General features: G+C 39.8%; 1 protein-coding gene across 1 annotated transcript in view; it reads right to left on the minus strand.

Moving 5' to 3' along the window:
* Positions 1-1,263: 1,263 nt before the first annotated feature.
* The window catches only part of PIGK (phosphatidylinositol glycan anchor biosynthesis class K), a 63,044-nt gene continuing 50,588 nt past the window's right edge, over positions 1,264-13,719 (minus strand). Inside the window, exon 11 of the mRNA XM_084211218.1 lies at positions 1,264-1,544. Within this exon, the coding sequence (XP_084067344.1) occupies positions 1,428-1,544 (117 nt within the window). The 3' untranslated portion in view covers positions 1,264-1,427. The remainder of the gene's footprint in view (positions 1,545-13,719) is intronic.

Here is a 13,719-nt window from a genome sequence, read left to right on the forward strand (position 1 = left end):
ATCTTTGGAGATAAAAAACCAAGGCTTTAGTTCTTGAGCTGCACCACACTGCTGTCTTCTCTGGTTTTTGCAAGCCTCAGTGGCTTCTCCACAGCCCTCCCAGGCTCACATGGCTCTGACAGTTCACCTCCTCTCACCTGAGGCTGGGATGCCACAATCAAGCTAGAAGAGAAGAAAAAGGACAAAAATGTTTATGCACTCAGATTTGTATGTGCTGTGCAACAGGAAATCCTCAGAACCATATTCTAAGAAAAATATACCAACTGTGATACTATGTGTGATTACAGATAATTCCTAATAACTATTAGAGACATGGTACTTACACCATGACTGCATCAGGTAAGCTTTATTTTGGTTAAGGTAGAGAACAAGTTCCAAAAGCAGAGGGCAAAAGCTTCTCCTCACTGACTGATGTGTTTCTACACATGCACAGATTTGCTCTTCTCTTCACAAATATCACTGTATTATCCAGACAAAACCCTTCTAGCATACATTCATCAGTAAGAGTCCAGGAAGAACATATCAATATGCCAAACCAGAATTTACAAAACACAGGGAACAAAGCACATTTTCTAGGGGCTCAGAAACTACAGAATCCAATGGTACAATTTATAATGTTCTTCATCCTGATGCCAGAGCCAATTTTCTTTGGTGCAAAATCCAGTGCACTGAAAATTCTGAAAGCATCCAAGTCCATGCAGTGAAAATACAACACCTGTGAAGGGTTTCTAATGGACATGGTGAAGTCCTTTCACCTTTTTTTGGCCGCCTTTTTAAGTAGATTCAGCAAGGTCATAATTTTTGTTTCACTTTCACCAACTCATAGAATTCTAGACTCAAAACTGCCTAAGGTGAAAGGACTGATCTAAGAGTTTTATTTAACAGGGAAGAAAAAAATAATAAGAAAGAAGAAATCAATACATTCCAGAGTAATTTTTTTATTTTTCTGAAGAAAGCTTTCAATATGCCATGCCGAAGTCTGCAAAGTGGGTTAAGTTTTTATTGACAGAATGACATCTTAAATAACACTCTCCACAATGTCCAGTTCTTTAGTAAGAGGTGACTTCTTCTAAGATTTCCTTCAAAGTACAGTGTAAAGAATTTGCCCATTTACAATCCAGAAGCAACCACAGAAATCCTGTTACTAGGCTTAGGTCCTGCCCTTTTTTAAGTTTAACCAAAAAGAAAATATGCTCAGAAAAGCATTAAAATATGTTTAAATCCAGACAAGTGAAATAACAGTAACATTAAAACCATTTGTTAAAATCTTTCCAGAAAAAGGGGCAGAAGAGATGGCTTCAAAACAACCTTTAGAAGTGAGATGTCAACACAGTGTTTCAACACAACCATAATCCACGTGCAGAGAACACAGGAGAGACCCATGAACCCAAAGTAGCAGCCAAAGCAAGTATCTTGTTTGCTCCAGTTCAGAAGACATGTTTCATGTGCTTGATTCCATATGTTTTGAAGAAAACCATGATGATCAATGCCCACAGTCCTAAAATAAATCCTCCAGGTGGATGCCAGTCCTTTTGTTTTGGTTTCTGGAAAAAAAGAAAAAAACAAAAAGGAAAAAAAAAAATTGGTTTTTCGATCTCTCAATAAGTGCACTGTGTTTATCAACTGCAAAAATATAATCCTTGCAGTAGAACAATACCAATAAGCTGTATTTCTTCCTGAAGTAGAAGCATCTTTGTGATGGATGGGGAGGCTAATGGGAGGCAAGTTGCCACTCAAGCAGGGAGGGTAAGTACCACAAAAAGGCCACTGGAACTGTGCCTGAGACACCACTTTGCCTGTGTGTATTGGTATCGTGGGACATGTTCCAACTCATTTGTTTTGACAGATTTTCTTGTATTTGGTCTCATGTTAATACAAGAGAAGATTTCTTTAAGTATGAAAAACAGCTCCTACAAGTGAAAAGAGAGTGTTGTTTTTCCACTACCTGTTTTCTACAGCTGCTTTTGTACTCAGAATTATGTGAATAAACTGATATCTGACCACATAATAAGTGAAGACTCATCATTACAGCAATATCATAAAACAAAATAGGATTGTTTTCAACGTCAATCACATTTCCCAGGGGCGTCATTGAGTCTAACTGCCTTTCCCTAATGTAGAAATATATTCTGCAATTCAAACTTTTGTCCCCTTTCAACAAATTTTTCATCTTCAGTAAAAAGCCATTCACTGCAATTGAAGGCCTTTTCTGTATCCCACATAGCAGCTAGACAATGTAAAACTTGTCTGTCTTCTTCCTTCACTTACTAAACCAAAAATTCAGATACTCCACAGCCAGAGAGAAATGGATTGTAGAAGGTAAGAGCTGCCATGTACCCCAAGATCTGTCTCTGGGGCTAAAAATAAGGTGAATGCAAAATTTTAGTTAATACAAAAATACCAGAATTATAGTATTTAGAAGTATAACAGTCCCTCAGGCCTGTGCCTGCTCTTGCCCTCAGCAGGTCCGTTTTACAGATCTCCCAGGCAGACAGGGATGATTTACTATTACGATAATAAATACTGAAGCGCTTGCTGAGATTTTTATTCCTCCCTTGCTGAAAGATTTGCACCATTTTGTCCTTGCGCAGAATGAGACACAAGGGGCACAGACCATTTTGGTTTTGTTGCATTTAAGTCAAATTTAAAATTCTCTTTCTGCCAAGTGAATAACTGTTACAGAAGATGTTGCTGTTTTAATTTCAGCATCAATCCAGACAGAGAAGCTTGTTGTTCTCTGCTAAATGTACCAGGGAGGCTGGTGAACTTTAATGAAAGAAGGAACAGTTTGCAGTGTCTGTTCTTTCAAAACAGCTTTCCTATCAACACAAAAACAATGTCTGTTGACTGCTCAGCTCCCACTTTATAAACCACACATTCTTAGCTTTAGGATTTTTCTGTAAGTGCTGCAATTTCTGCTGTGCCTGCAATTAGAAAGTAGAACAAATAGTCGTATCACCTGAGACACCCAAAGAACTTGGCAGCCTGAAATATTAATGATTTTACTCTGATACAGGAATCACAAAACCAGCATTATAATTTACATCAACCACAACAAAGCCAAAGATGTGAGCAGAGCAGGTGTCTCAGTATGCAAAGCACTGAGCTCCCTGAGCAGCACTCGTCAGCTGCAGCGTGTGCTGTTGGTGATCTGCCACCTCGCTGATAGTCACAACTGCACATCTCCACAAAAACATCTCTGAAAATCAACTCTGCCTGCTCAAAAGGCTGCCAGCACACCTCGCTTCTGAGAGTAACAGCACATGACACTTCTCCACACAAAGGGACTTTCTTGTTTAAATCTCCCTAATTAACCTGTAACTTCGTATGCATATTGCAGTGCCTGTTCCATCAATCTCTTTGTACTATCAATCTTCCCCTTCTTGGATCTCAGACAAGTATCTTACCACAAAGTGGCACCTGACCCTTCAAGACAAATGACTTCAATTTGCAGCCAGTGACACTAAAAGCCTCTCTTTCCTATTTTGTATAGAACACGTAATTTAATTTCTTTAAAGAATTTATATGAATAAATATTTATAAGGTGATCTATGAGTATGGTTTTACATTTTGTCATGTCTTGTACTGATGTCTCCATGGAATTGTGCAAGGGAAGAGAGGCCAGTGCGGCCGTGGCTCCGCACTGGGAAATCGGGGACATATATACAGTCACTTTAAAGTCAGGGGATGCAATGTTAAAATGTAAAGGATTAAAACCATGAAGGCATGACGAAAATTATATGAGGCTGTACAAGAGCTACATACTCAGTAATCCCAAAAATAAATTATCCTAATAAGAAAGATTTACAGACACAGAAACTGAAATATACATGTAAGTATTGTACCACAATAAAAGGGCAAAAATATTCAACTCTGTTGAATATCTGTAAGTCAATATCTCTAAATGGTTAATTGAGCACAAAATCATACTGAAATAGGCCAGTATTTTCCATGAGGATATCAAAACCTTATGAATATCTAAAATAGGATTACACAGATTCACATTGAAATCCACAAAGTATACCTGCAAGAGCTGAAATACCTAATTTCGTTTAAATTAACTTGCTCATAGATTCCCAAGAGAGTTCCTCACTAAATTAAAAAAATAGTTAGTTGTCAAACTAACAAGTTCATCTTTCTAAAATCCTAACAAATACAACACAGAAAGCATCAATAACAAAACTCTGGCTAGGCGGGCACATCAGCTCAGCAGCAAGGAGTGCTGGAGCTCCTTTACAAAAAGCTGCTTTGGGCACCTGTGCACGGCCCCATCTGCAGGGGACATGGAGCCACTGCTCCCGTGCCTGTGCCAGCCAGCTGTGCTTGTCACATGGGCTGGCAGGGCCCTTCCAGCTGTGCCCCTGCCAGCGCAGCGCCAACAACTCCTTCCCTGGCAGCGCCGGGCTCCGGAGCCAGCGGGCACCGCCCCAGCTGTCACGGATGGGATATGGGGTATGGGGTATGGGGTAAGGGATATGGATATGGGGTATGGGGTATGGATATGGGGTATGGGATATGGGGTAAGGGATATGGGATATGGAGTATGGGGTATGGGATATGGGGTAAGGGATATGGGGTATGGGATATGGGGTATGGGATATGGGGTATGGGATATGGGGTATGGGGTATGGGGTATGGGATATGGGGTATGGGATATGGGGTATGGGATATGGGGTATGGGGTAAGGGATATGGGGTAAGGGATATGGGGTAAGGGATATGGGGTAAGGGATATGGGGTAAGGGATATGGGGTAAGGGATATGGGGTAAGGGATATGGGATATGGGATATGGGATATGGAATATGGGATATGGGATATGGAATATGGGATATGGGGTATGGGATATGGGGTATGGGATATGGGGTATGGGATATGGGGTATGGGATATGGGGTATGGGGTATGGGGTATGGGGTATGGAGTATGGGGTATGGGGTATGGATATGGGGTATGGGGTATGGGATACGGGGTATGGGATACGGGGTATGGGATACGGGGTATGGGATGGGATGGATGCCCTCCCAGAAACACACGAGTGCCTCACCCATACTGCTGCAGAAGCTGCTGTGGCTGTTTTGTGTAGGTAAAAGGGGAAGAGTCACAGAGATTTCTCCTAATGGGAAAGACTATTATAAGTAAGAAAGAATTCACTTTAACAGCAAATTAAAATACTTTTTAGACCTACTTTCTGGAAAAAGAAATTCTGGCTTTTCTAAACCTTTCTATGCTGATACCAGTTCTGTGGCCACAAGCCTAGATAAAGTATCTCTTTATATCAATTTTGGGATTGATAAGATAGCATTAATGTAAGTCAATTTTTTCACAGATTCTGAAAAAAAGTCAGTAGTTTTCCTATGACTATTGCCTAGTTCAGAGTCTTATTTCAGCAGATTTCTGTGAGATTCAGGCAATTTTTACACGTCAGGCATTTTCTTACTTGCAAGAAAATGCTAAGTGGACCAAAACCATGTTAACTTTCGTAGTATTTTGATCTGCAATTTATTATCAATCACTACTACGTTTCAAATGGATGTGACAATGTGTACTACAGACTGGTTGCACTACCTACAGGTTACACAAAACTTGTTCATATTCGGGACTACTCTGGAGGAGCAGAAGCAACTTATCACTCAAGTTATTCTGAATTTCATAGTGATACCCAGCAATAGGAACTGCCTCTGTAACTGACATATTTAGGTACCGCGATTCACACAGCACAATCCCATTGCAAACACCTCGTTATTCCCACAATAATAGCAGTAATGCATAGGTGAAATGCACATCCAGAATGGTACACTCTGTCATGAACAAATACATTTAGCAGCTTAAGGACTAGTCATTATGGAATTGCTGGAGATTCCAAATTAAAAAGACAGGTAGCTAAGCAACAGCAAGCTTCCTCCTGTGAACAGTTTTTTGCTGTACACTCTCTAGTTCTGGTAGACTCATTATCCTGTGAAACCTAAAAACAGTTAACAGAGAGTTGCTCCAAGTACTGTAATTAAGGAGAAGATAAAACAGTGTATTTTCAAACTGGATGGGTCTATAGGGACCTGAATGGAAAGGATCCAAGACTTTCAATGAAGGTGTTTCATAAAACATGCAATACGTGTTACTCCAATTAAAATGAGCTTTATGGAAAAAATTATTTTGAAAAGCTGAAGTGGTAATTAGAGGAAGAACGGTTTAATTTAAAAATGTTACATCACAACAGAAATAAGATTTAAAACATCACATACTTTACATTTCACGTGGACAACACTGTCTAAACTTATCTACAAGGATAAATTCAAGTGTTTTCCACAGTGGAAGACTGTCGGATTATAACATCCAACAGTCTTCCAACAGAACTCTGTCTTAATGTTCTCAATGAGCCCAAAAATATTGGTACAGTAAGCTTTGGGTTAAACTCACAATCCACATCTGAATAGCTACAGCAAAGAAAGCCAAGCAAACAGACAGGAACTAAGTAATTACCAAATGAAACAGGGATACACAAATTCTTCAATCTCCTTTTCCAAAGAGGGCTTTAAGAAAGGGCGCAAACACTCAGAAATGAACGCCACATATTCCTTGTTGCAGGGGATATTCTCCCTAACCTGAGGCAGATGGTGTGTGTTTGCAGCAGGAGTGCAAAATATCCCTGTGTAGCTGCACAAAAAGAACACATCAGAAGCAATAGGTGCCAGTGAGTCCATTAAAGTGGCAGCTATTGGATTTCAAATTAATCCCTGCTTAATTCTCACTGCACTTTCAGCACTGAGTGTCCTAGACCCAGTTTTGGCCTATTTATTGCAGCACACGTGGTATAAAACATCCCAGGGCTCTGGGGCTGCCTGGCAGACAGCAGGAGCTACAGCCAGGAGAGAGGTTCTGCACATCCTCTGAGAGCTTTTCCACCTCCCCTAGTCCTGGGGGCCAGCAAGCAGGGAAGTGAAACACACTTGTCTGTGCAGTGCATACACTCACTGGAGTGAATTTCAGGTATTTTGGGGGGTGAATTTCCAAATTTTCTTTTTGGTCATTCTCCATTTAAATGAATGTTTCTTTTTCTTCCAGTGCATACCAAAGGTTTTCTTTCTTGTTCCTCAAGCTACCAAATTTTATGTGAGGCTCTGTTGTAAAGGCCAATATAGAAACCTGAAAAAAAAGATTCATGTCTCAAAACAGATCTTTGAAATTCAAGGTGAACCTCAAATCCAAAACTGGAACAATCCACTGGCTTCTCACCTCAGAAAACTGATCTCAAACTGAATGAAAATTCCTGAGAAAAGCTAAATTCTGCCATACAGTGCACTGTGCCAAGAGCACACTATGTATTTCCTAGAGGCACTCCAACAACTCAGGTTTACTTGCAATTTGGAATTTCAAACTGGGTAATCCTTTCAAGTCTTACGATAAAGCACACAACAAAGTTTATTTTCAGAATGAATTTATATGTATCACAAGCAAATCACAGCATAAAGTATGTCCTCAAAGCTTTCAGTGGAAGTCTGCACTTCTGTTTTGTCAGGTACCATTTGGATTTTGGGGTCCTCACAGGGGAGTGGGGGAAATCATAGAACTCTAGCTACCAAGTAATAGTTTAATCCTTTCTGTGCCCACAGCAAGATTACAGTCATAAGAGAACTCCAGCATCAGTGGTGCCTGTTAATCTGCAAAACAATTTAAAGTACTTTTGTCTAATCTCCTGGTTTGTATTTATTAACCACACTGCCATGATTACTGATATCTCCAATATTAATAAAATAATGAAGGAAGTTCATTCATCAACAACAAAAACTCACAAAAGGTACTGGAAGAAACAGCAGCTAAACTAAATTAACATCAATACCAACAACTGCATTTTAACATTTACTTTGTATAATCATTGTAATAGGAACAATACTGTTATGATAGCTTTACTTTTTCATTTCCTTCTAGAATTCATAATCTAGATAGGCTTTTTTAAAATGAGCTTCTACTTATTACTGCCTACTTTCAGATTTATCTCTTAGCATTTCACAGCACTGTAAAGTGCTTTTAGTGGTTTAACAATTATTCCCTAATCTTCCAACCTGTGATACAATACATAATATACAACTTCTAATCAAAAGGAGCCTTGCCAGCACCTGGGAGCCAGGGCAGTTGAATTCCCAGACAAGTCAGTGCTCAGCTGAGTGATGCCCACCCAGCAAACACAACAGGGACTGCACCAGGGGGACTCCAACTGCAGCTGTGTGGTTTGCTGCACCCAGAAAGAACACACAGAGACCATTCCAGAAAGAACACACAGAGACCATTCCAGAAAGAACACACAGAGACCATTCCTACCTGTCCTCAACAGCCTGGAACAGGGCTGAGCTCTCACCTGCTCTGCTAGCACTGAGCTACATACTGGGAATTCACAAATGCTTTAGAGAGGAGATGAGAAAAGTCAGATTAGGTTGTATTTAGAAAAAAAAAGAGCAACTGCCTCTATTTAAGGTATGCTAAGCAAATTGTTCTTTATATTTTAATCAAATTCATACCCGTATATGAAGCCATGATCATGATTTTCCACAAAAGGCCACCTAAGTCAACAGCAAATATATGAGTTACATTTGCAAATACAAAGGTTCACACCAACTGAAGCATGCAAAAATACCAGATGAGCAGCTTAATTAAGTAGGCTTGGTATTCAAAACTCAGTTACTGCTACTTAGAAAAGCATGTTCCTTTTTTAATACATTTCTATTTAATTAATTTAAACAAGAGGAGGATTATAAGCAAAAACAAGACTAAGGGCAAGAATTCAGTGCTCAATGTCACACCACAAATGGAAAGATAAACTCCTTGAGGTCCTTACAATGGAGGGAGTCAGAAAATGACAAAAACACACACTGGTGAGGCAGACCTCAGCAGAGAGAAAGCTCCAAAAATCATCAGATATAAAAGCAAGTCCCTGCCACTGAAACTCTGGGTTAAGCAGATAGAGACAGCAGAGAAAAAAGGAGGCAAAGGCTTCTAGAGGGACAAGGATATTTTGTGTTCACAGAAATACCGTGGTGAAAATAGGGCCACGGTATTCTCAGAGTGTAGGAGAACGGATCGCAAGCAACCTCACCCCGATGAGCTGCACTGTAACAGCCATGCCCCCAACAGCTCACAGCTATGTCCAACAAGGATGGGTGTTACAAGAGTGGGTTACCTGCTAGGAGGAAGAGCCTGCTGGCTGTGCTGTGAGGGGGAAGGGCCAGGCAGTTGTGCAAGAGACAGGAAGGAGTGGGGTGGTCTGTGCCAAGAAACAAGTGAAGTGTCCCATCCGCCTCTAACACGAGGTCTGCAGCCACATCAGAGCACTGAGTCTTTCCAAGAGCATGCACTGCTCACCTTCCCCTGGGAAAAGATTATCTCAGTCTTCTACTGTGCAGATCTTGTTCACACAAATTCAACATTGCACTGCCAGGGCACATGCACTCATGGGCTCCCACCTGTTTCACCTGGGATCATTACTCCAAGTAGCAGCCTCATCCAGCCCAGCCTTTCTGAGGAGCAAAGGCCTCCTACTTCCTCCTAGGAACTCTGACTTGGATTTCCCTTAGCATCTCTCTGAACCACTGAAGGTAAGTCCACTCAAATGCTTTTAAATCAATTTTTCTAAGGAAGGTTTTACCCCAAATCTTATAAAATTAATTGTATGCCTAGAACTTCCGTGATGAAGCGTCATTCTGAGTATTCACATTCAAATTTTTTTTTTATGTTTATATAGAGAAACCTGATGTTAATAAATTATTATGCTGTTTCTTTCAAAATAGTAGCGATGGTTCCAATCACACTTCTGTGTCTGCACGTCCCGTAAGTATCAATTCATTTACTGCCAGGTGACAGGCTGTATTAACAACAGCTGTTAGACTGCATTAGTTCTCATACTGAGTATGCCACATTGAGTACAAGATCTAATCAAATATTTCAACAGCTACATTTGAAATCCTTATATACATAGTTTTTAATGTCCATTTCTCAAATCTCTACAGCTATAATTTAAAATGTTCTCCATTACCCTGAGCTCTGTGCTGCATTATATGCATGTGCAGTAAAGCTCCACATTTTCTAGCTCCAGCTTGCACAACTTCAAACAGCATTACAAAAGGCAGGCATGACAAAATGAATGGAGAGAAAAGCAGGGCTGAGGCAAAAGATGCCTTCACACTTATAAGAGCAAGATCAAGTATAGCTGTACTTTCACTGCATTTCATTTTGATATTCAGTGACAAACCAGTGAGCAACAGCTGGTGACAGACCAGTTTGTTCCCCACCACCAACCAGCTCTTAACGGTGATTCTGTACTCAGTATTTTGTACTCATAAGCCAAACAAGTGTTCTTACCCAAGCTTATATTGTATGTACTCTCTTACAGGAAAAGGAGAAAGACATGTTCTGAAATATCAACCCAATGCTTTGGGGTACTTTAGCTGTTATAGAAAACAAATCATAAAACAGGGACACAGCAGTCACACAGGCACTTATTTAGTGGCTGCACATAATTACACCTCCACAAAAAAGCCATTTCTGTTACACTTGGTATGTCAAAGGACAAGGAGTCCCAGAGAGCAGATTCATTCTTGCACAGTTTTTGTAGGCATTAAGAAAGAATAGCAGATTTATGGTATCATAAATAATCACTGTTCCCACGTGACATTTGCATGACACAGCTCATCAGTCAAATACTATGTGGGGCTGACAAAGAGCATCTTCCCTGAAGAATGAATGAGTGCAGCCGAGGACACACCCTCCCAACACCCTCCCACACCACCACATGTGACACGTACACAATCAACAGCTTCCAAACAGGTCTTTAAAAAGGATGAAACCACATATGGTTTTATCTAGGGGCAAACCAGTTGCAGCTTTCCTGCCTCCATCTACACTAACCACAGGTTACTGCTCTATTGTCCTGCTGTCATTCAGTCCCCTCTAAGCACCACTCATCACTCATTTCTCAGCCGTGTATTTGTAGGTGGGCTCTCATGTTAAGCACTCCTGAAAAGAATGAAATCACTGGCTAATTCAAAGGAACACCCACCATTACAGAAAGAATCACTAGCACAAGGTTCAATCACAACCTCATGCAAAGAATTTGCACAGGAACCACGATGCAGGATGCTGTCTTGACTGTCCAACAGTGTAAACACAACTGCTCCATTAGCAGAGTCTTCATTCATTTACCCCTTCCATTCATTCTCCAAATAGAAATGATTTCATCAAATTTCAGCCCTCTGAATTATTTAGGGAAACAATTCTAGACAGAGCACTAGAGAGCAGCCTGCCAATATCTCTGTCTGTGGCCATTCATCAGTCCTGTCAAGAGCTCGTGAGTTACATTTCTGTGCTCCTCACAGCACGCTACTGAAGAGTAAACAAAACATAATTAACTTAACACAAAAAAATCACCAATAACACCTAGGATTACATGGTTAAGTGGGATAAATGTGTGAATATATCTGGAGCTAACAGTGCCTTACCCTGAGGAAAAGTGTTCAGAAAGGTATTTGCTGTCACAGCACCACAAAATATATCAAGATTGATAACATTTATATTTTTCCTTATCAATGTGAGCTTATTGGTAACACCTGCTTTTTATGCTGCATAAGCTCAGAAGAAATACAGTGGATAGAAGGAAAAAATCTAACAAAACTCCTACTGCTAATTCTACTACTCACTGGAATACCATTGAAATAAACACTGTCTATCAGGGAAGCTTTCATATGTAAACAATAAAAAAGTAATGATTAATAAGCACTGTACAAGGTTATGTGAGAAATGAAAATGTTACACAACAGTGAACAGACACCAGAAAATGGAATTAAATCTTGCATCTTGGACAATGTACTATAAAATACTTCAGTAATGTGTTTGATACAGGAAGGTCCCCATCCAGCATATATTTAGTGATAGGTAACACAAACTGGGTGAAAAATTTAGTCTTACACTCCAATTAAACACACACCAATACTGTGCAACATCAAGCAATACAATAAGAATAAAGACTACTAAATACATTTCCCTTTGCCTAAAGACCTTACAGCATCCTCTCCTTTCCTCTACCCAACACACATCCATGCTCACACCTGACTGTGTTATTCCTGCCTTTTATTCCAGGGACACAAACACCAGCCATCAGAAAGCAGAGATCTCAGGTAACAGCCACAGTGGCTCCTCTCCAGGCTCATCTCACCAAAAGTGCAGCACCAACACTTTCAGTCAGGCAATTCCCAAACACAGCTTTGGGGAGAGAAGGGCTCAGGAACAATCAGACCCCTCCAAGGTTTGTGTGAGGAGACACTGCAAGTGGGATGGACAGAAGCCATTCAGCAGCACCAGAGAAGTGCTGAAGCAGAATGTGCCTCACTCCTGCAATACAGCAAATCTCTGTCCTTTCACAGTTTCTACTGCACACAAAACCAGAAAAAATCTGGCCAAACAAGCTGGGTGTCATTTGGGGATGCCAAAGGCAGCATTTTCATAGCCCAAACAAGTTTCTGCAGAAAAATCAATTGCAAGCTAGGAAAGGGGCCCTTTCTCTGCATATAAAAACCAGTGTCTCACTAACCAATGATCACTATGGAGCATTTCTTACTTTACATTTGCCAATAAATCTCATTCCAAATGCAAAGCCTGGTCCAAAGACTTCTCCTATGGAACATCAAAGCTGATCACCAAAATAAAAGTAACTCTGGAACAGTACTCCTGCTGTTAATACTGTATCTAATAAAAGAAAAAGATACTTGATTTACCATTAAAAGGATTTGATAAATCAGTCTTCTGTTACCTAAGGAAGTCCTAAAATTTATTCTAGGTCAACAATAAATTTTGAATTACTACACCACAGCAGTTTATTGGTTGTTCTGATACAGACAAGATTTACATTTTTTTAATTTAAGAAAGATTAAAAAAATAAATGTAGCAGTAGCTCTTCATTCCACAATATCTTCAGCTTTTACTATACATTAAAAGACAATGAATAAAGTAATCTCTGTTAAATGCAGACTTATAGTGCTACTGTTCACAATAATAATAATAATAGTAATAAACATTATAGTCTCTACAACCCCATCATTCTAGTGCTAGGAATTATGTCTTCTCACTAAGGTTTTCGTGGCTTAATTGTCTTCATGTAATATTGATATCTGGTACTTGGATGTAATTAAGAATAGGGGAACCATTCTTAGAGTACTATTCCAATCCATTAGGTAAATTTTCTCACTATGATATGAAAATTTTCATCTACTTAATTAGCACACCTACTTCTTCCATGCCTAAGTGCACCTAAGCTGTGTTTTATGATGGCCCAAGGAAAGGAAAAAGAAACCACAACACATCAATTATGCTTCCACTCAGTTGTACAACTATTTTAAAATGTGTGAACAGTTAAGACAAAATTGAAAAATTACCATAATAGGCTTTTGACACTTCCCCGCTTAAGCAAAAATTAATTCTAACTCCCTGTTTTTATGCAAAGCCTTTATAATTTCTCTAATCTCAAGTTCCCACGAGAGAGAACACAATTCTTTCAAGTACAAGTATGTGAGGCTTGGCATCTTCTCTTTTTAGTTATGCAGTTTATTTGATGGAAGTCTAAACTGCTAAGCCTCCCTTTGTGCTTAATATAAGCCATCCTCAGTGGAAATACAAGTTAATTTAAGTAAAATGAAGTTTTAGGAAGGATGCATTCTCTTGCACAGAAAGCCTCACTAAATCAA

Source organism: Fringilla coelebs (genome assembly GCF_963513975.1).
Source record: "Fringilla coelebs genome assembly, chromosome: 9".
Classification (NCBI taxonomy): Eukaryota; Metazoa; Chordata; class Aves; order Passeriformes; family Fringillidae; genus Fringilla; species Fringilla coelebs.